The sequence below is a fragment of the Pomacea canaliculata genome, linkage group LG4 (assembly GCF_003073045.1).
Source record: "Pomacea canaliculata isolate SZHN2017 linkage group LG4, ASM307304v1, whole genome shotgun sequence".
In the NCBI taxonomy this organism is placed as follows: Eukaryota; Metazoa; Mollusca; class Gastropoda; order Architaenioglossa; family Ampullariidae; genus Pomacea; species Pomacea canaliculata.
The window spans coordinates 8,554,317-8,578,134 of NC_037593.1; the positions used below are offsets into that span (position 1 = coordinate 8,554,317).

The window sequence follows — 23,818 nt, forward strand, 5'->3', positions numbered from 1 at the left end:
CAGCCTGGAGCTACCTTTGCTTGAATGATGGGTGGCGTGGGTAGAGCGGTGGGTGGATCCCTTTCTTGTGAGACAGAAAAACAGAGAGCAGAGGCTACCTAGCAGGAAGAAAGGAATCTGAGCACACCTGTGTGTGTAGGTTTATTTTGTTAGAACAAACGGGATGGGGAAAAAGTAAAAACGAAAAAATAATAATTAAAAAAATGCGAGTGCCTGCTTGCTAGTGGGGGGAAAGGGGGAAAGGTAAATATTTCCCTCATGTCTTAATTTGTTTTCAAGCCTGTATGGAGAACGTGCTAGGAAAGTGCATGTGCTTGTTATGTTGATGGAAAGAAGACAGGACATACAGGTAAGAAAGAAAAACTGAAAAATCAATGGGAACTGAGCTATACATGTAATTTTCATACTTCTGAGGTTTATAATATTAAGGTTTAATTTTCAATAATTACCACCATCTAGTATTCTTTATATCAGTTTAATTCTTTTATTGTACAATGGTCTGGTAGATCCCTTCAAGAGCCATCATAAACCCATATTCTTAAATAATACACCCAACATCAACCTCTATCACTCTCAAGTCATTTTCTCACACACACAGAAAGTCACCTTAGGTGATGGGAGAGGAGAATAGTCCATGTTGCATCCAGGTCTATTCATATTAATCATCACTCATCAAAAAATCACCGAGTTGCTTTTCCAAAGACTAGTAGTAAAGGGAAGTAACTTTGTAGGTACCTCAATTTGTTCAAGCTTTGAAAAAAGTTATCTCCCTTTATTTCGACACCACGTCCGATCGAAGAAATTACAACTATTTTGTTTTTAGTAACTCACTTTAAGAGGCGGCTCTCAAGCTTAATATTAAATGAAGATATGAATTTCTTTTTCTTCTGTAGAGGAAGCATATACTACCGAGCTGTTCATACTTAATTCTGGATTGTGTGTTTTCCAGCACCATCTCCTCTTGAGCCTCTCTAAACCAAAAACCTTTTCATAACTTGATGCAGCAGAACATACATGTTAGGTTCTTGCTGTAGCTCTGCCAAAATGCTTAAAAAACTTATCACCTGTAATTTCTAAGTGCAAACTCTTCTAGATTCAAGACTACCAGATTTTAACAAAAATTCCAAGCAATTTTATTAATCTTTCCTAAAAAATCAAAAACAACAGATTAAGCATACCATTAATCAATAAACAGAACTGTCAGTAATATATTCTCTTCTTTGTAGAAGATAAAGAAGCAACTGGTGAATACAAGTTGTGTGTATATATATTTGTGTATATATATATAGACACACATGTGAACATATGCACATGCACACACACACAAAGATTTATACAGAGCTTTATCACACTTACAATTGTAAATATACATACATACTGGTGCTGCATCTTGCATCTTACAAAATGTGCATGGCTGACAATGTATTAAGACCATGAAACACAGTATACTGATGGTTTTCCCTCCACACCTACCCCCAAAATAACTGACTTACTATTAAAATGAACTATAGAAGATACAAACAGGCATGCATAACTGCCCTAGTGAATTAAATAATAGTAATGTAGCACTGTTGTCTTGGGCTATCATCTTAACAACACCTCCATCTTTCAGAAATAATAATAAATTTGCCACTTTTTTGTTAGTTTTATGACTTCTGTAATGAGGAAACGTAATGAAATTGCTTCTAAAACAGATTATATTTCAGCTGCACCAGAAAATGGGTTATAAAGTTTGTAAACCAACTATAATTCTGCATTGCTTATCACCTTTTTAAACTGCCATATTAAAACCTAAGGTTTATTTCAATGCTATGATTAAATCTATCCCCTGTGGGACCCCGGGGTATGCTTGCCTAGCAAGCATTGTAAGAATAGGGTCCCTGCCATCCAGCCAGGCATGTCGTAAGAGGCGACTAAGGTGGACACCTCACCTAGAGGTAAATTAGGTTGTGGTAGGGCTAACAACCCCACCATGTAAAAAAAAGTATGTTACAGAAACCAAAACCAGAGAACTCGTCACAGATGGCGGAGGTAATGAAGCACACCAGGTGACTGGACTAATGACGGACGACAGCCAAACCCGAAAGGGAGCTGGCGCCCCGACAGTGGATTTACTGAAGCCGAGGCAAAGGTTGAGGGTGGGGTGCTGGAGAGATGACCTTAGACGACTTCAATCGAGTCTTACAGGAATCAGGAGAGAAAATACTGGGCTTCCAACGGAAAAAGAAAGAACAGTGGATCAGAGAAGAGACATGGAAGAAGATAGAAGAGAGAAAGTCAGCCAAACAAAGAATCAACAGCACCAGATCTGAACGCCTGAAAGAACAACTCAGACAAAGATATACAAAACTAAACAAAGAGGTAAAGAGGATGGCAAGAACCGACAAAAGAGACCACATAGAGAAACTGGCAGATGAAGCAGAAAATGCAGCAAGTAAAAATGACCTGAAGACACTGTACAGATAAACAAACAGCTAAACAACGGGTTTAAGAACAGTGATGTGCCAGTGAAGACGTGAACGGTAATGTCATCGAGGGAGAGCAGAAAACTACAGCGCTGGAAGGAACATTTTGAGTCGGTTCTGAACAGACCAGATCCCCTCAGCTTGCAGACATCCAGCCAGCAGCTATAGACCTTGACATCTGCACAGACCCACCAAGCCTGGAGAAGTGACAGCAGCAGTCAAGACAATGAAGAGCGGCAAAGCACCAGGGGCAGATGGAATAACAGCAGAGATGTTGAAAGCAGATATAATGTGACAGCTCCAAGCTGACTGAAATCTTCAGGCAAGTTTGGGAATCAGGGCAGCTCCCTGTTGCTTGGAAGACAGGGCTCATCTTCAAGTTACCCAAGAAAGGAGATCTTGGAGACTGCAATAATTGGAGGGGCATAACACTTCTTTCCTCACCAGCAAGGTCTTCAGCAGATTGTTTTGTCAAGACTGACGGCAACTCTGAGAAAGACCTCGACCACAGCAAGCAGGATTTCGTCCTGCGATCCTGCTCCGAACACATCTTCATTCTGCGACAGATTCTGGAGCAGAGCAACGAATGGAACACACCGCTGTACATTCAATTTCATCGACCTGGAGAAGGCTTTTGACAGCATCCACCGCGAGTCCTTATGGAAGATCCTGAGGCATTACGGAGTCCCTGCAAAACTTGTTCAGGTCATTGCAATGCTGTACAGCGATTTCAAATCCCAGGTTGTCTGTGACACAGAGCTCACAGACCCCTTCAACGTCAGTACCGGGGTGAAGCAGGGCTGCATTCTGTCGCCGTTCCTCTTCATCCTGGCCATGGACTGGATCATGACTTCCACCGACAGTGAGAGAGAGGGATCAGATGGACCATGACTATGACAGCAACAACAGCGCTGGAAGACTTGGACTTTGCTGATGACATTGCCCTGCTGTCACACGCCACCAAGACATGCATGAAAAAACAAAGGCCTTCTCAGAAACAGCTGGAAACCTTGGCTGAAGGTCAGCACAAAGAAAACGAAAAGTATGAGAGTGAACGCCAGAGTCCAAGACGGCATCAAACTAAATGGAGAAGAGATTGAGGAAGTTGACAGTTTCTTCCTATCTTGGGTCCAAAATGTCAAACACCGGGGATGCGGAGGTGGAGATTCGAGCCCGACTGGCGAAAGCCAGCCAGGCCTTCGCCTCACTCAGGAGCAATGGAAGGCAAAAAACATCAGCCAGAAGATCAAACTGAGAATCTTCAAGTCAAATGTGATCAGCACCCTCCTTTACGGATCAGAATCCTGGAAGATGACCAAAACCATCAGTAACAAGCTTGACGTCTTCCAAACAGATGCCTCAGGCGCATACTTAACATCTTTTGGCCAAATACCATCAGCAACGAAGAACTCCACGAAGAACTGAAACCGAGTCCATCACCACGCAGGTTCAACGAAGGCATTGCGATGATTGGACATGTGCTCGCCAGCAGACAGCAGACCTTTCCAGAGTCGCCCTACGATGGACTCCAGACGGCCGAAGAAAACGAGGCCGCCCAAAGGAAACTTGGAGAAGAACAGTGGAAAGGAGATGAAAGGAAAGGGTGGACATGGGTCACCTAGAGCGGGTTTCAGCCGATCGACATCGGTGGCGGACTCTGGTTGAGGCCTTATGTGCAACCTGATGCACGAAGAGGAATAGATAGATAGATGATTAAATCTAAAAGAATGTTAGTATTATGTCATTAGATGGTCTGCACTTATTGTTCATTAAGGTGTATTTTTAATCAATGTTTATAAAAAATGTTCTGAATCATATCAAAAAAATTGTTTTCTCTTCTTTGAACTTTTCAACTGAATTTCACTGTACCTTAATGAGAAGGTAGCAATCCGTGAAGAATGAAATTAAACATTTCCGTTATTAGTATGCAAGGAACAGTGCCACCAGAATAACATAACGATAAACAGACCAACAACATGGAAACAATGCTGTTGCCAATCATGTCTAATATAACACATGCAACGTTGCAAGCTGCTGCACAATTCAACACAAATGATCTTTTTTTAAGCAAAGATAATAACTGAAAAAAATTAAAATAAGCAAAGCACCAAATCAAATAATGTGATTGTTAAGACTGGCCAACCAAAATGAAAAAATATTTCAAAAGATTAAATACCGGCTTTGTAGAAAAATGTGTTTTCTGCCATCTGCTCCACAATGAGACTCTCTTTTTGGCCATCTGAGCATGTACTGGATGATGCAACTGATGACATCAGTTGCTGACGTCCTCTTACTGTGTGGGGATGATGACTGAATGTAGTCACAGCAGGTAAAGGACAAGACTGCCTTCTTCGAAATGCACCAACGCTGCTGTGATCAGGTAAAGGCAGGCCACCTGGTTCTAATGGTAATGATGTCTTGATGGAAGGCTCAGTCAATATTGTGTGGCCTGATGAGATGGACTGAAATGGTACTGAATGGCCCTCTCTCACCATAGTTCGACTATTCATGCTGCAGCTGACTGCGTCCTTGCCATCTGCAGGGCTCACAGACATCTGACTTACCAAGTTACCACCTTGGCTGAACAACTTAATTTTTCCTTGAAGCTTTTCAACCACTGTTGATCAGGCATAATTGTTCGCATGCCAAACTTGATTGCCACTTTCTGAGCTTTATCAAGGATGTTGTCATCTGTGATGACCTGTTCTTCTGCAATGCTGGTCAGGTACCAGGTGTATACAACTTGCTCTAGCTCCATCCAATGAATGTCAAAAGCTTCTTTCACCAAGCCTCTTTCTGAGCGAGAACGTTTGGCTGTTCCTGTTAAGGTGTCAATGACATCAGGGGAGAGGTACTCATTCTTCCGTTTTAGGATCTTGGCAACAGACGATCTTTCCACACCAAAAACATCTCCAATTTCTTTTGTTTCAGATTTGGATTTTCAAGGGCAAGTTTAATAAGTTTGATTTTATCTTCCCTTGAGAGAAGTCTGTTGGGTTTTCTATACTGTGTCCTGAATGTATGGAGCATGGGCATGTGTGGATTCATTTTTTTTCTCTCATCAGAACTTGATCCCCTCAAAAAAAACCTAATTCTAACTCAACACTAAAATACTACATTTTTTCTTTTCATCTCCTTTTATATATAATGTCTCCTTGAAAAAAGACTGATAAAAGACGTCCTGAGTAATAACAAGTCCATTTTGGAGAAGACTTGATGCTTAGTTACTAAATATCGGAGGTTCAAGGAAATACTACGAAGAATGTTGACTGTGCATAGCAGGAAGCTTAATAAATCACAGGTTATAATAAAGTGAGGTAAAATGCTGCATGCACACACTAATGCAATGCCACTGTGTGTTTCTTTGCAGCAGAGATGCTGTGTCAAACAGGGCTGTGTAGTCACGGAACATGCAAGACACTGAAGCCATTCTAAGCATATGTGGCGGGCAGCGAGCATTTGCATGGGGGACAACTCCAAGATGAGATGCAGATAGATGGGGGAAGAACGTTGAGATGGAAACTGGTGTGGATGCTATGGCAATGCAGAGTGATGAAGCGCGAGAAAAGTCAAGAGTCATTAAGTCCACCTGCACAAATAAAAACCAACAGAAATGGAGCTCTACGTCGTCAAAATAAACAAAAGGAAAAAAATAGAAACATACTACATCAAAAGCAGCAAAGTACATGGATGAAGCTAACGACATTTAAGCAAAACATGACACATGCTTATACTTACCCTAGTACTGTTATTGACATTGTCTTTCATAACAGTGTTTATAATAATATAAATAGACAGCAATTAGGACATTGTTTTATTCTCTAAATCAGAGACTAACATAACCATTACATCTAGTAATTAATAAAATGCTTCAGAAATATTTTCACTTCTATTATGGTGTGGGTTTTTTCAGCTAGCCATAAAAGACTTTTAAGTAACAACAGCACATGCCCTGCACAGACATGCAGATCAAAGATTTCAGAGATAGGTGGGTTGTTGGGGAAGATGCCTAAGATCTTATACCTGAAAGTTTGGATCAATACATTTTTTTCCCCGACATGGAAAGCATTTGATGGTACCTTAGCAAATTGTGCTGCATGCATATTCAGTTTTCTGCCCAATTGAATACAACAGCACTTCATTCTAGCCTGGTATGTAGATATTACTTTACTCTTAATCAGTTACTAGGGCTGAGTACAACACACACAAGAGAGTCTGATGGAATGACAGCATAAGATTTATTTGGAAGCATTACATGATTTGTCCTAGTGTTTCAAATGACATCACCATAAAATAAAGCAGAATAAAGAACAGAATAAAGCAGCAGAACTGCTGTCCTTTATAATTAAAATGGAGTATGTACACTGGTAAATAACCCTGAAGTTATTGGAGGTTTTGTGCCACCTTTCATTTCCAAATTTATAATAACAAATATTGCAAAGATTACAAAGGAAGCTAAATAAAACAGGACATACTAAAGTAATGTATCAGAGTGAAATATCTTGCAAACAATTGCTAAATTAAAGTAACTAAATAAAAGGAAAGTCACAAGTCAGAGTTTTTCTGGGATTAATGTATAACTTAAAAAAATAAATTGCTTCTTAGCATGATCTTGACAGGTTTGTGAGACAATCTATGTTTATAATTTAGAAACTGGCCTGACTCACTTATTCAGTTCACAAAAATTCATGAATTAGGCGTGAATAACTAAAAGCAAAATGTAACAGAACTTACAGAAGTTGTAAAAATATATTAATAGCATTCAAAATCTCTGACTTGTGACTTTCCTTTTATTTAGTTACTTTAATTTAGCAATTGTTTGCTATGCCCATTTTCTGAAAATGCAACAAAGAGATGTTTCTAATGGAGAGATATAAAAAAATAAATGTTGTTTCCCAGCTGCCAGTATAAAAAAATAATACCCACCACTAAAAGGGGTCACTTGATACAGAATGTATCATATGTATTTGCAATTAATTAATGTAAGCAATAAATTAATAACGAACTAAATGAATCTGGAGAATGATCATATATCATGCCACAAGGGACAAATCTCTCTAGAAATGAAATTATGCATTGTCTACCAATACACAGTATACTAATATTAAACACCACCATCAACTATACACGTTAACATTACATGCTGCACTCAATAACTCACTTTTGATTGCAGCTTTTTTACTGTACATAGTTGTCTTCCCGCCAAGATTTTTTATTATTATTATTACTGACTAATCCTCCACAACAACAATACAAAATTGATCCATGGTGCTCGACGTGTTACCGACAAGCAAAACTTGTTTGTAATGCGACAAACAAACTTCAAATAAATAACATAATCGATGGCCGGGTTTGGTCTAGGAAATAAGGGTTTTATACTAAAAGCATTTGCTCATGAGATGGGTAGCTCATTATTACTCGTGTCTTCCGCAGTAATGGTCCACCAGTGACCACTGGCACCATCTTGTTACTTCTCAGTTAACAAACGAACTAATTAGCGACTGACATCCATCATCTTATATCACAGCGTGATCAGCTTACCTTTCAGTAAAATGACGACGTGTGTAATGCATTTCGGTACGTTTGCAACTAAGGACAACGAAGAGGTAAAGCACTTCATCCCCCATCCATCAGTCTCATCGTATTATGTTCATCTCAGACGAGTCCAACATAACCGTAAGTAAGGAGACTCACGCTGATTTCAATATATTAAAATAACTTTTCGCTTGATTATAAATGACCATTTCTCCTAAGACAACAATTAAAAACTTTAGAAATAAACAGATTCGAAATAATAGATGCCAACTGGCTTGGCAGTTAGACAAAGAATGAGAACGTTAATGAGCTGGAAAAAATTACCCCCTATTTTACAATGAGCTAAACTCAATCGCAAGAGTAGTTTCCCTTTCAAGGCAGCGCATGACCGATAACTCTGTCATCTGCTTCCGCGTAACAGCTATAAAGTACGTCCTTCTGTTTCATTTATGTTTTGAAACTCTTTCCAATTTAACGATAACCGTAAGGAGGCCAGGACTTATATAAGCATGTTATTGGTAGCTGCACAGATATTATTAAAAGTGGATTCTACTACATGTCAAATACTGTACCGATCGATCGGTCGGAAAGTTGGTTTTCACATCTATGAGGCATAATCGATCGATAGACATTTATTATAATTAAAACTAAATGGTGTCCGGTCGTGTAATGGTTGAAACACTCGCTTGTCACCACTACAGCGAGCGGCTCAGGGTTCAGATCTCGTCTCGGAACATTCTCCTCCCTTCCCCATAGTGCGAAATGGCCTCAAGGTGGAAGCACTTTCCTATTAAACCAGCCAACCAAATTAATAAAACTGTAATCTAATTGCTGACCTACTACACCCATACCCTTTAACAGCTCAGGACCAACCAGTCCCACAATTACACTAACCACTTACCTAAGCATCGATAAGCATGGAACATGCTTGGGCTCCACTTTCGTGCTGCACGCAGTTGGCGTCCCGCAAGGAAGCTGACAAAAGTCTGGTCAAAGAGGATCCTCTTTGGTCCGGTGGCTGGACGTGATTGTCAGGACAGAAAATTGTAGTGACTTTCGATAGTTTTCTCTGATTGCAGAGAGGTTTTTTGTGTGTGATATCCAGGGTATCGAGAAAAGAAGTAGTAACACAACTGAAAATAACTGGTAAAGTATGAAATCAAAGGTACCATGAAAAAGACCAAGTGCTCCGTCCCTATTTCATGCTGTCCCTAAAAACGCAATCCAGCGTGATCCTGAAAGCTTGGGAGAGGAAGGATGAATGATGTACGTGTACAGTTGTCGAAAAAATGCACACACACAAACACACACAAAGGGATATAGTCATTCGTTCGTCTTGAAGCATCAGTCAAGTCATGACAATTCTAAGACTGCGCTAAGATCGATTGATATACACTCTCAAAAGAAAAGGCGGCCTTAATAGAAGTAACTGCAAGAAGTTGAACATATCACTTTTCCCCATATTCCTTAGGCAAAATGACGCACTTGTTGTATTGATCAACTATTAGCTTCCTGCTGAAGAAATTTTGTCGGCTTCTCCTGAAGCCAGGCTTGCATCCTTTACAACATTGGAGGTCAATTTGCGACAGTGCAGCGCTTTCTTCAGTGTGATGTGATAATAACGTATTATGGCGAATACAGATCCATAGTTGATATCCAATGTTCAGCCATACCGTCTTTTCTACTCCAGCTATCCTCTGTCGATGTGTTCTTGTGTGAGCGATGGTGACGGGAGAGCAAAATGACCTTTGCTAGCTACTCTTTTTTCCGGTTATCGCGTAATTTAAAAATTGCCTTTACTTTTTATTATTCTCACTCGCGCGCGTATGTGTGAGTGCGTGTGTACGTGCATGAGAGAGAGAGAGAGAGATTCAAAATAAAAATCTTGAATTCTGTAATCCTTCGATTTATGGCTGTATAATTCAGATAGTCGGTTTAGCATCAAGCATAAAATCACAAGAACTGGGACAACCAACTGCATGAATTAAAGGATGGAGCTTTAAATGTCAAAGTTATCTTGTAACTTGAAAAAATGTATGACTGTACATCAGTTTGATCCACATACGCTCACACGCACACACAGAGTAAGAGAGAGAAACTTGGGGAGGAAGAGAGAAAAAGTGAGTGAACGAACGACGCTTGCGTGTTCCAGCCACCTATAGGCATTTGACCTACTTGGTACATTTCTGTCTTCTTAGCTTTACTGGCTGTTGATATATGTAATCAATTCGTAACCGTCGAGCAAAATTTATCCCTTTAATTCCATGTTAGCCATAAACGCAAAAAAGTCGAAGCATTTACTCTAGTAACTCAGAAAACGAGAAAGAAAATGGTCCCTAAACGTTAGCCCTTATATACCTTATCCTGATTCAACCTTTCCTGTTATCTTTTGTTTTCCCAGTTTCCAGCGCATTCTTTGTTTTCTTTTCCCAAATTATTTTTTTTAATGTAATCAACATTTTAACTAGCGTGATAAATGAGGAATTTGGCTAGGGAGAAGGGTCAAAATGGGGGTTATGTTTGGTTTGTTTGTTGTTCTTTTTCTCCTGTATACTACACAGCTTTCTTCTAAAGTTCTAAATAATAGTAATAATTCACCAGATTCTATCTAAAAGCTACTCGACGCGCGTATCACACACACGCACGCAAGCGCTTTTTTTTTTTAAAGGGGTATAGTAGGGGAAGTTCCATTTGTCTACGAATGCCACTGGAAAGGATTTGCAACCTGAGGGTACAAATACTGCACGAGAGAGCTTGCCAAAGTTAAAAATGGAGAACTGTGGGATTCTGAGCACAAAGGAGTGTTGAGATCTCATCACCCTTGATGGTTTATAGTGGTGAATAAGAGTAGACGTGAAGGTAAGATAACTACTACAGTGCAGGCAGCGAAAACAAAGGGAGGCCACTGCGCGCCGCCTGGTGGAAGCCAGTGCAGGCCCCTGAGCAGCGAAGGACTCGTGACGAGCCCCACACAGAACAATGCCTGCAGCGTGGGTCGGACTGAATTAGCTGGTTTGTTCAGCTGCGCATCAGGAAACCATTGAGAACTGTAGCACCCGACACGGGAGAGAATAAGCGACACTGCGAGTTTGTTTGCCGCATCGAGAGGCAATGCTTACGAATCCTGATATGTTATGTGGGCATTGATATAATAAGTACACAGCAACCCCAAAAGCTGATGACAATCAATCGCATCGACCAAACTGCAAATTGTTGAAGACACGTCCAGAAAACAGAGAAATGAGACCTCACCATAGTCAGATCCTTTCAAAAGGTCATTCACTACTCGCACTAAAGCTGTCTCGGTGCTGTACGACTTAACGATAGGCTGACTGGTAAAGCTCTGGACAATCAGGCATTGCGTGAGCCACAAGCTGCTGCAGAACAATAAGTTTAAGTAATGTCGAGAGAAAGGGAGATTACACACTATATCCTATTTATATATACATACACGATATATATTGTAAGCTTTTTATTGAAACATTTGGCATGCTTTCATTCCATGGATACGTTTCCACTACTGTTCACTTCCAGTCGGTGTTTTGTTCGTATGGATACACGACACAGCGTTTTATATGATCATTTGTCTGTTCTTCTCCAGTAATTCATTAACAGTAGGCATTAATTACAACTACCATTCATACCCACACATACTCTACTCATTAGAATATTTTCTGACGCTGCCTAGTTGTACGCAACAATGCATTGTACGCATTGAAAACAATGGTAAGAATAACGGAGTACCAGTAACATTCATAAAAATAGGTATAACATTCATATAAAACAAAAGCAGCGTGCGATTTTCTTCTCTGCTGACGTGTCCATGTCACTTGTCCAAAGGGTCAGAAAGGAGGAGACCTGTACACTATCTGACCTCTTTATTTCGCAACCACACGTTTCTGACAAATGCAACAGGATGTACGAACTATGGGTAGCTTTGGGAAAATCCGTTTTCGTGTGGAGAGAGGAGTGGTTGGCGAGAAAACGAGTTGAAACAGTGCATATAGCACATACAAGTGTTTAAGTGTCAATCATAAAGAATATTCAGGGTGGCAACAATGCTCTCTCTCTCACACACACACACCCGAAGAGAGGATCCAGATACCTATACAATTCCTGTATTGACATTCATACACTAATCCTTCTGCTGTGTGTGCGTGTGTGTGCGTGTGCTCTCACAAGAGAATGTTTGCAAAGATTGTTAGGGTCTATGTTGCCTCTAAATGGCTGTCATAATGTGTGCCATACCTGTGCACAAAGGGTTTTTACAGCCATCGTCATGCATAAAACCTTGTCATCCTGTACGCGCACTCGAAGGTGTGTTGAGTGCGTGCATGCACACGAAACAAGATCAGACAGTGTAAAATCCAACGGGGGCTGGGGACGCAGTCTACCCCTCTCCAAACAACAATACATGGTCTGTAATACACTTGTGTTGCAATACAGTTTAATTCAGTCCTAATCGAAGAAAGCACTAAAATCTAATCATGAAGGCTGTTTACACTTCTTTTATTCAATGTATGTTTGCGAATTGCAAGAATAATTATCCTGGACATAGACTGTAATACTAAACCAATTCATTCTGATCAATGCTAATCAGTTGAGCATATCGTAATGCTAATCAAATGAGAGTATCGTAAGCAGTGCCACCACTGAATGTGTATCTTGCACTCTGGCAACATTGTTTGCACACATTGCACAATGTCATGGCAACACTGTTTGCACACATTGCACAATGTCAACTTTTTTGTGCTTGTCTTACACAGTGTCAGCTTTGATGAAGTGAGCAGGGACTAGACACACATTCCCTTTGACACAAAATACAGACTGAACTCTAGTAGTCTTCATTGCGGAAAAATAAAGGTTATTACAAAATTGTTTCTGACCAGTATATATCTGCTGCATACCAACCACAACAGCTGTTAGCAAAATAAAGTCACATTTTGAGAGGAGAGAGAGTGGCCTACAATCTCTCCAACACATATAAGTGGGAGCAATCACACACACAGAGGAACAAATCCAGAGGATGATGTGTCCCTCCATGTTTAGCCCCAGGCACCGTTAAAGTATGGTCACACCAACCCTTTTGAGATGGAAACGAATTCAGATGAAAAATCATCAAGACCTATAATAGATATGTTGAATAATTAACACATCAAACGAAGAAAAAAAAAAGAGGAGATATCCTTAAACAGTTGTTAATGAGTAATGTAACAATATTACCGAGAGAAGGTCGAGAGATAAGAGGCATCAATGACATCATGTAGAGGCATGAGTAAACGATGACTGGCATTACATAAAGTATGGCGAGGTAATGGCTGAGTTGGTTGTTTGTAGAAACTGTTCAAGGCGCACCTGTATCATAGCCAGCCTAGCCCACGGCAGTCTGTTTTGTATACACTGTGCATCTCAACCTTAAAAAAATAAAAATCAATGTAGCAATTTCTCAAGTTCCGGCATTTACTCAGCGATCCCTGTAGATGGGGATACTGTGTGTCTGGCGGAACTATGTCTATCAATATCAAAGACCTTGCATGGTGGAGATACAATGTCTGGGGTCAATACTGCCGCCGACCTAGCGACACTGGCAGCTGCAACAGATGCCACCAGCATCAGCACCCACACTTTTCTTTGGACTCTTCTTTCGATTTGTCCTCCATTTTCTGCTCCAGCGGCAAGATGGAGGTGGATAGTGTTGGAATGCGAGAGGCGTTCAGAAGGATCTTGTCGATGGTCTTTTCCAGGAGGTCGACAAAGGTTTTGATGTGTTCAACGCTGATTTCATCGTAAGGCAGTCCCACGTGATTGGCGAATTCTTGAGCAATTGATGAAGTCACCTGACGTTGATTTCCAGTCACGTGACAGTTGCAGCCGGCCAGCGCTATCACCATTTCTTCCCAATGGTCTTGCTTTTCCAGTTCCTGCAGCCTGTCAAGGACAGGTAAAGGATAAGTAGAATTATTAGATTACGAGACCAGCGAGGCGATAACTACTTAGTATCGAGTGGAAACAACTGTGAACCCGTCCTCCCTTCCCATTCCCCATTCATATATTCTCTCTCTCTCCTCTCCCTCTCCTTTCTCCTCTCTCTCTCCTCTCTCTCTCTCTTAAGCAAGTGCAATTGACAAACTTACCAATCAGAAATACCGTCGAATGTTGCTTTTTTGGTTACATCGAACAAAAGCAGACAACCGTGGGCTCCTCTGTAGAAGGATGATGTGACACTTCGAAAGCGTTCTTGTCCTGATTGTGTGATATGCATAATATTAGGACATAAGATTTATATCTACACGCATATATATATATGATGTATAATATTGTGATTATCTAATACTTTCGTAAGATTTGAAAAGTTTATGAGTAACACTTTTTTTTGCACTGAAAGAGGACAGTGATAGTACATGGAAACGTTTCCATTGTCCCTAGGCCAGTGGAAAAGCCTGGAGAGTATCTTAACTACGACCTCACGATGTTGCCCTTTATCTGTGCATGGTTCTCTTTGAAGGCGGAGTAAGGGGTCTCCCTCCCCCAGATTTAGGGACATAATATCTTTACTAAGCTTTGTCCCATCATTAAAAAAAAAAAACAATCCCCCCACCACTAGACATTTTACTGTAAAGTCTGTTTAATTATGTTTAAGTCAATAAGCAAAACCTTCATGGCATTCATTCCATTAAAGTAAATTTAAAATTACATTATCATCAGTTTGACTCACAATGGCAAGCCCCGCTTTCTTGTAAATCTCTCTCTTTCTCTCTCTCTCTCTCTCTCTCTCTCTCTCTCTCACACACATAACTGATAACAGTTGATATTTTGTTGCGCCATGCAAGATGGAAAACCCATGCGAGATACCCGACATACACCGATCAACATGTGGCTGACATAATGTTAATACCGAGAGCGCTGCACCCCAAATAGTGTGCGAATTATCCACCCGTGTTTAGCGCACTGAAACAATATTTAACTTTTTTATAATAAATTTATCAATATATTCCTCGTAGCAAATGTTAAAATAAATTCATAAACATTCTTAGTCGTCTCTAACTTTAATTGTCAACAGTGAGTCATCTGCGATTTCGGCGCAGAAGGCAGCAAAACTATTTCATTATTGATGGCGAGCCCGTAATCAATGAAAATCACGAAAGTATAATCAGCGATTACTGAGGTCTGAGTGAATATAGCAACAAAAATGTTGATGAGAGACCAGTCAGAAATATTCCTCCCGTAACAAACAAACAAGCAAGCAAACAAACAAAGCAAAAGCAAAAGCCTTTTTTTAAAAAAAATCAAATATGAGAAGACATTAGACCTCCAGAGCAAATTAATTAATTAACGTCAGCTAATTATTTCATTAAAAATTACACCATGCGCTTAAAACACTTTATAAAGTACCTGCCGTTTCTTGAATTTTTGCTCTGACTTTCCTGTCGTCAGGGCGCACAAATACCATTTCCAGAAGTCCCATTCTGCTCGGTTTCAGACACCACACCTGCTGGGTGGGGCTCAGCTGGGTGGGGCTCAGCTCCCCCAGCGAACGTATTAGCGCCCCTTTGTTGACTGTGAAATCCCCCAACAAAATAATCTTCAAGGTGTAGTCGTAGCGAGCCATGGGTCACTCCGTCTCCTCCTCACTTCACGAAACCTCTGCAGAGCAAAGTCCAGTCGCTTTTCCAAGACTCCAGTTCCTGTTGTCAGAGTTTGAAGAGTTCACTTACTGGGCTGTAGTTCTCTTATCAACAAGCCCCATGTTTCTAGTCTAATCAGACACCTGTCCTCTCGGATCACGGATTTTCCCTTGTAAATGGAAACAATTTCTTTCTTAGTTTTATTTAGATATCCCGTTTCTCCATCAATCAGGCACTGTTGTGTTCTTGACGACGATCGCTGTTCCTCAGGCTTGTGGTGCTCTCTATCTCTCTCTTTTCTCAGATTGTAGATATTCGGCGCTGAAAATAAACTTTTGTGGTCAGTGTCTTCGAATCCCGTGGATAGTGAATTGGTAGTTCAAATAGCAAATCTCTATTAGCACGAATCAGGCAGGTGTTTCGGCATGTTTCAATACACTAAGGGGATTCTGTGACCATGTCACACGAATAGGAGAAGACAACAGACCACAATGTGAGAAAATTAAGGAGTGCCTCTCTTCCTCTTATCGAATATGAGATAAAGCTTGATGATTGGGTCATGAGATGACTTATAACGATAATAGAGTCATATAACTTTCCCTCTCCTAAAAATAACGGCAGCCGCGCATGAATAAACACAGACAAACGCACGCACACACGCACTGACACGTTCATATACACACGTACTTACACGTAGGCACATCCACGCATGCTCGTAGCCTCATACACGCATTTGCGCGTACAAACACGCGTACCCACTTGTAGATGCACACGCACACATACGAGCGCGCACATATACGGAAGTGGAATGAAGAAAATACCGGTTTTAGGTGGCCCACCCTGTATTGTTTCCCCAAATATGGGTTCTGCCCACCCCTCCTCCCTAACTCTAGTTCCTTCTCGAGATGTACACCTACAAACAACACCATGCGCAGGAAGAATAAACAAGAATGACGGTTGCTTTGAAAGCACTTCCCCCTTGAGATGATTTCGCAGAGGAGAGAAAGAGCGGAAAGGAAACTATAAGATCCAGAGAAAACCCAAAGGCCAGCCCTGCGAACAGGTAGAACATACAGAGAACGTCCTGAGACGAGATCTGATCCCATGGTCTCTGACTGCAGTGGTACCAAGCAAGTGTTTTAAGGCTAGGCACCTGCCAAAAAAAAAACTTTTACGTTTCACGCGATAGCGCGGATTTTTTTTGTATCAGCTATTTAGCCCTTGACTGAAGGTTCAAAAATAGTTTTATGTACTGTACTTGTCACACCATCGGTTGCCATGGAAACAAACCAAAATGCGCCCAAACAACATTTTTGAAAAATACAAAACTTCGTCAATTTTGTGAGTAGACTCGAACTTTTTATTGAATAGTTACCTAAAAGACAGATCTACATTTCTATGAAAAAGAGATTTTGCAAAATCGGCTTAGGTTTTTTTATGAACTTTTTTTTGTAAAACACTGTGTTAATTTCAAGAAATTTTGATTAAAAACAGTATAACTACAAACTACTAAATATTTTTTAAAAAATTCGTTTCAGTAGAAATGTTTGTATATATGTATCGAAGAATTACTCAACCAAATTTGCACGACTATATCTCTTGTCGATAAAAGTTTTTGTCCTTTTGAAGTAAACAGTCCTGTACCCAAAACAAGAAACTGAGAAAACGAGGAAAGAAAAACTGAAAGTTTAGTAACTACTAAACTACTAAATATTTTTTAAAAGTGCCCCCTCTTTTAAATGTTGACATGTATATCAAAGAAACTCTCAACCGAATTTCATGACTATATCACATGTCAATATTAATTTACAAGCTTTTGAACTAACCAAGCTTACCAAAACAAGAAACTGAAAAGCAAGGGAAAACAAACTAAAAGCTTAGTATAACTACTAAACCAATAATTAGTTTTTTTAAAAGCTTCTCATGAAAATGTTCAGATATGTATAAAGAAACCTTCAACCAAATTTTAAGCCTGTAGACATGTCAAGTACTTAAGAGTTATAGGGTTTATAAGTAAACAAACTGTAACATAAACTAAGGAACGGAAAAGCGAGAACAGAAAGTTCAAGTCTTAGCTTAACTTTGTTTTATCTAAGCCTTTCATGTAATTACCTGTTGAATATAAAAAATAATAACCATCTTTCAATGTGTTTACTACATATAACTTTAGAAACATTACTAACGTTAAAATTAATTATTTTGTTCACTTTTAGTAAAGTCAATATGGTTGTGTTGTGTACCCAAATGTTGACTTGGCTTCAGAGAAGTACACAGTCAATAATCCCAAACAATGGTGTTTGAAAACATTGAGCAACACACGTTATAGGTTTAGATAGTTATATAGAAGTTCAGTGCCCACTAGCTTCATGGTTTTATGCCATTTATAGTCCCTTTGCTATCTAACATTTAGTGATGCTGTCTCGCATATTGCTTTCAAATTTTTTGTGAGCATCTACTGACAGTAGCAGCCTTTAGTAGGAAACACTCTCATCTTTTCTTAGCCTTCAGTTTGCAGGAGTGATGGGCCAATGAACATCCAACATATAATTCTTTCATTAAAGAAATTATTTCAAAAGCTTATAGTGAGTTAACCAATTCTTGCGTCCTTATGCTCCACTGGGGGCGAATAGGAATAAAGAATAACCTATTCATGAAATCTAGAGATACATCACTGGTGCACCAGAATTTGGGCAGCTGCTCATGTTCTTTCCTCTGTATGCTAGGATTATTTTGCATGAATTATACATCTGTAGTCACATGGATTTAAAGATGTTTGATTTTTGTGGCTAGGTGGTTATTTTTTTTCTGTCAAAAATTTATGGGAAAAGCACCAGCTGTCTGGCCTTTTAGGGGGCTGACAATGATGTGCTCCTCTAGACACTGAATGGCTACAAACTTGACTAGATAGCAGTTTTTCTTTCTGATTGTTAGGAATGTTTATACATAATTGTCTTCACAAAATTCTGTTGTGTTACATTTGGTTTGAGTAAAACAATCCAACCCCCACCCAACCTTTGTTTTCTGTGCAAATGATGTAAGCTCATGTTTCCCTACATTCCTGACAAAGCAGTACATAAATACTCGCATTGCAAGTTGACTCAAATGTGTAAAATGTTCGCATCTAGTCCTGATTACTACCGAGATTTGCAGCAGAGAATGAAAACTTCGCTTTATTTTCAGCTCGCTTACCACATGACTGATGCTGATTTCGACAGCCGAATTCAGTTCACTAAGTTTACTTTTTTAGCTGCTACGACGGTCTCGAAGAAATGTCCACTTGTTTTATTCTTTCGCACGTGGTATCGTGAGAAAGAAATGAGCGTCTGAGCAGGCACAATGAACATTTAATATAAAGCGTTAATGTCGTTAGAAACGAACAATATCCCAGAAAAAGCTTTTGAATTGTGTCGACATTGTTTAGCATCCGAGGCCACTGACAGTTGCCTTGTGGGATACCCGATTGCACTGCCGAAGTGTGTTCGTGTGACCTACCGTTCCGTGACCACGTGAAGGTCGGCGTTGAGTGAATTCTGAATGGCTATAATGCTAAGTAAGTTACACATGCGTCCATATAAGGAAGTTTCCGACTCTTTGTGTGGTCTACTAAAGAGCTTGTAATCATAGCGTGGGCACTTCTATGGGGTCCTCTTTTGACACAGCCTTTGTTTGGAAGTACACGCAGTGACCTTTCGTCCGGTATGCGATGTGACGATGTTTCGCACCGTGGGCGAGTGTGTTGCTATGTCCCAAACATTCTCTATTCTCGCTAATTCTGCGCTCGGGAAAGTAAATAGGATAGAGTAGATGTTTTTATTGACGAAATTAGACATATTTCTAGATTGTTCTATGAAAAATCACTTGGTGAGTGAATAGAACAGACTTTGAACTTTCACAACATGAAGTAAATCTCAAAATGGCTTAACTCTTAAAATTTTCGACAATTTTAACCCCAGAGGTGCTTGGCCTTAATTAACGCACTTCGCTATCGGCGTGCTTTCAGGAATGGGCAAAAACTTAAACTAGAAGACCAGTCAATTATTAATATAAAATTATTCTTAAAACTGCTGACACTTTACGAAATACTTTCTGTGTTCATTACGGGTTTAGAGAAAAAGAATACCTAAATCACGATTTTGATAAACGCTTGATAATTGTTTTAAATTTACTGTTGACATTTAACCTTTGTTATTTTGTTTGCTGCATTAACCTTTTACGCTTAAAAATGTTCATTAAATGTGTATACGCCTAACACAAAAGGTACAAAGAAGCTTGATAATCTATGCAGGAAAGGCATCATATTTAGCTCTTTTATATAGAAAATGTTCAATGGTGGAAATATTATTACCAGTAATATAAAAAGTTCAAAGTAAAAAACATTTCATGGTTGCATTGTGCTACATTTTCAGTCCAATAAAATATAATACAATTAACTGTTAATAGCTGCCAGATTCCGGATAATTATTAAACACAATAATTCCTGCAAAAAAAAGCAAAACTTGTTAACAGAACTCGACTGCTTATATTTTGAAATAATTTAAAGATGAGCATGTTAAAATTAATATATCTTAATAGTATTGTTAATATCGTAACATACATAATTGTAACAATGAGAAAAATGGGATTGAAATGTCGTTTTCACATTATATATTGTAAGCACCGATATTTGACAATAAAGAATACATGGGTATTACTTTCAAACATTAGTATTTTACTGTTCTACAGTTTTACATACTTCCTGCACACCAAAATCTGAAACTAAACAGTAAAAGAAAAAAAAATAAAAGCGAGAGTAAGTCATTGCACGAAGAGCTCTTAAATGTGAGGTACCGACACGTACGAAATCGCGTCGAGATGCTCTTACAGAAAACTATATGTGTGTGTTTATAGTCAGGCTGATCCTGTTGTCTGCTAAAGCCAAGACATCACAAAATATACATGTGACAGGTACACACAAACCATACAGGAAGTGAATGTGTTGTCGCTGGCTTTCCCCAACCTGTGAGACAATACGTCAGTTGATTTCGCAATCTGATGAAATAAACGAATTTCTTCCACACTTTGTATCCGGTGTTACAACCTCGACACCATGTGTGCAGTCGACCGGTGGTTATTTGCAATATCCTAACGCAAACGTCCTTCAGGGAAGCGAAACTCCCTATTCGTGACACGAAAACGGACAATTTCAGCTACAAATGTTGTCTGTTAATGTGGGTTTCGCACCCTGTGGCAGGACATAATACTGCACACCCAGCACCTGCTGAGATAAAATTATACTGTAAATTTTCAGCGACTATCAGCCGCCACTTATTCCCCAGCTTTTAAAACGCTGAAGTGGGAATTTTTTTCTGGATTTTTCAGATTGCAATTAATTTTTTCGATGACGCTGCTACTAGGTCGATCAGTGGTTCTCAAAGTATTTCGGACCGCGGACCACTTTTACTTAAGTAAAAAATTATGGCGGAACCACCACAAGGCCTTTGTTTATTAAAAACTCACTCTGTAAAACTATGAATTTTCAAATTTAAATTACTACGCATTTTTGTTCATACCAATTCAAAACTAAATTGTCCTTCTGTGAACAGTAGTATAGTATAAGTTGACATAAAACTACGAATACCTCGTTCTTTGTAATTTAAAATATTAATGCGAGGAATACCATCTCTTTAAAAAACAACCATTTGCTGACATATGACGACTGTCAGCCGCGGACACCTGACTTCTGCCCCATGACCACTAGTGGTCCGCGGGCCACACACTTTGACAACCACTGCTAAAAGGTGTTAACGTATGTCATACATGTTAAACTGTTCAGATTTTTAAATCAGGCCGCAATACAACTGAAAGCATTCAGATCAGTTGTTCTGAAGAACACATCCTCGAATCATGCCCGGCCTGGAGCAGCTATTAAAGTTGCTAGATATCTGCTGCTTGTAAACCAGTGAAAAAAGTATGATAGTAATATATATTTTTTTTTACAAATTAATGGGTGTGGGCTTTAAATACAAGTGCGCTCAAATTAGACCAAAATTTACAGTATATCTCCTGTTTTATATTTTATTTGTAGGATGTAAAATAATAACATACACTGTCTTATCCTACATTTTTCTCTGAATTTATACTTGGGATGGGACCGAATATAAGCTTCATTAAAAACCAGTGAACTAACTTCACGAGATCAAACATAGTTACTCCCCTCACTGAATGAGTTCATTCTTGACACTCATACGGTTGAAATGTTTCGAGTGTTTACCGTGTGCTACTGTACGCACCACCAATTGTATTTACGAGAACTTGGGTGCAGAGAGGGGTGGCTGGGTGCGGTGAAATGAATGTAGGGCTCTGGATAGACAGGCGGTGGAGCAGACAAAATAACCGCCGTTGCGTTTGTATTCGGTCATAACGACCTGGGATTGGCCATGGGTGTGTTTTCCTATCGCCAGCAGCGATCTACAAATAGGCGTGGGCAAGAATTGTCGTCTTTTGTGAGGTGAGGTTCTAAGACCTTTTATGAGATACTCGAGTCGGGGAGGCAAGTGGCCGTTTATTGCATTTATTCAAACTAAAGAAAGAATCCGTAGTGACAAGTATTGTGTGCCAATCTGTTTGTGCTTAAGACTGGGGTCTCTCTGACTTTTCATTCGGCCATCACCGCTCGCGTATTGCATAGATTTGAATAATTCTCTTCCAGACAGGTGGAGGAGGAAAGGGCCGGGGGAGTCATGGCCCATGCGTAGAGATTTTCCACAATAATAAAAATATTAAATAATATCACCTTAGAACCATGTACGCACACCTTCTAATATTCGAGAATATACAAAACTTTATGACCTCCATGTAACATGTAGACCAGTTCGCTCACTCGAAAGCATAGAAACTTTTATGAAAGAAGAGACAGTGACCATATGTCAGCTCTTCCAGTTGTTTTAAACGAGATATACAAGGTTTAAACTACATAGCAAGTTTGTCTAACTTACAGCAGTTGAATTGGATGTCAAGCCAACAAAGGGAATGTACAGGTATGTCAATACAGGTATCAAGTACACCGGGAGTAGACAACAAAGTGTTTTCGATGGTATCCGATCTGCTGCCGGCCTTCTTTCATAAGCTCCGTCTTCATATGCACACGTTGTGTTTCTGACAAGCTATGTGCCCTATGATGCTATCTGGATTTTTTTTAAAAAGTCTTTCAATGGTCTGCTTTGACCACGTTTTTCTTTCTGAAATTTAACTTGGTGGCCCCAGTTTCTTTGGGCGATACGCGAGGAGTTGGCAGTCTGGATTTCGGATCGCGTCCGGGGCGACGCTGTTCTTTCTCTACAGATGTGGCATATGGCTTGCCGTGATACAGCGTTAATGCTGAGCTCACTTCCCTTCTGCATCAGACATTTCTCATTGCTTTCCCAGTATACTCAGCGTATATATATAAGGTACAATACCACTTTGCCAAAGATCAAACTCTTCAAAAAACACTATAATACAGTGATATGAAGATGTGAACTCATGCGAACTGCACGCAGAAACAAACAAACAAAAAGAACCCCAAACAAGACAGACAACTGTTGTTTATTTTGAATCTTCCAACAAGGAAGTCGACAACAAAGCCAGACGTCCCTATGCAATCGGGACATGTGCTTACCAGAATAGCCCTATTTAATTTGTGTTGCACAAGCCATTGGGAGGAAAAAAAAAATAACCTTATATGTTCATAGAGCTGGGCAAATTACTTGTACCTAGAACCCTACACGCGTAAACACAAGATATACACATAAAAATACCAAAATTTACGATCTCAATTATGATATAAAGAAAAAAACGAGTGCAGGAACTATACGAGAATTGACTAATCTACGCACGCGCGCCGTTTCAACTTGGCCGGAGGTACCCGTACCGCATACACAGTAAAGAGAGAGTTGCGCAGCTAACTAAGGGTGTTGTTTATTTCTTACTGACCTTTCTTCTACGCTGCTTAAAAGTTTTCCAGAGACGTGTCATATGACACATGAAATTAATGACAAATGCTGACTGAAATTCGATTGAAAGTTAAAATTACAGTTACTGATTGTTATGTCGCCGGCCAATCCATCTATACCAAATGTTAGGCAAGAGGTGAAATAAATGAGGAAATTATCCCCTAAGTGGTGACTTTTGGGCAGGATTGTGGTGGAATCTCTTTAAAGTCTGTCAGAATCTCCC

At 39.7% G+C, this 23,818-nt stretch overlaps 2 protein-coding genes across 3 annotated transcripts in view; both read right to left on the reverse strand.

The window, feature by feature from the left end:
• Positions 1-8,242, reverse strand: part of LOC112561728 (sterile alpha and TIR motif-containing protein 1-like) — a 35,378-nt gene extending 27,136 nt beyond the window's left edge. Inside the window, exons 1-2 of one of the 2 annotated variants that reach the window (XM_025234358.1) lie at positions 8,007-8,147; positions 4,642-6,054 (exon numbers count right to left, since the gene is read on the reverse strand). In XM_025234358.1, coding sequence (XP_025090143.1) covers positions 4,642-5,020 — 379 coding nt within the window. In that variant the 5' untranslated portion in view covers positions 5,021-6,054; positions 8,007-8,147. Of the gene's footprint in view, positions 1-4,641; positions 6,055-8,006 lie in introns of both variants that reach the window. The other variant, XM_025234359.1, reaches the window with a different exon arrangement.
• A 4,250-nt stretch (positions 8,243-12,492) lies between these two features.
• Positions 12,493-15,942, reverse strand: LOC112562361 (ras-related protein ORAB-1-like). Its single transcript, XM_025235596.1, has 3 exons — positions 15,393-15,942; positions 14,135-14,243; positions 12,493-13,928 (listed from the first exon to the last, which is right to left on the reverse strand). Exons 1-3 carry the CDS (start codon positions 15,607-15,609, stop codon positions 13,613-13,615), a joined length of 642 nt encoding a protein of 213 aa, XP_025091381.1. The 5' UTR covers positions 15,610-15,942; the 3' UTR covers positions 12,493-13,612.
• Between the last annotated feature and the right edge of the window lie 7,876 nt (positions 15,943-23,818).

Excerpts from the sequence above, each read along its gene's own strand:
- LOC112562361 (XM_025235596.1), bottom strand. The coding sequence starts at position 15,609 with ATGGCTCGCTACGACTACACCTTGAAGATTATTTTGTTGGGGGATTTC. Across the intron at positions 14,244-15,392 it reads AAAAATTCAAGAAACGGCAG|GACAAGAACGCTTTCGAAGT; the intron begins GTACTTTATAAA and ends TCACACAATCAG. Across the intron at positions 13,929-14,134 it reads TTCGACGGTATTTCTGATTG|GCTGCAGGAACTGGAAAAGC; the intron begins GTAAGTTTGTCA and ends TGTCCTTGACAG.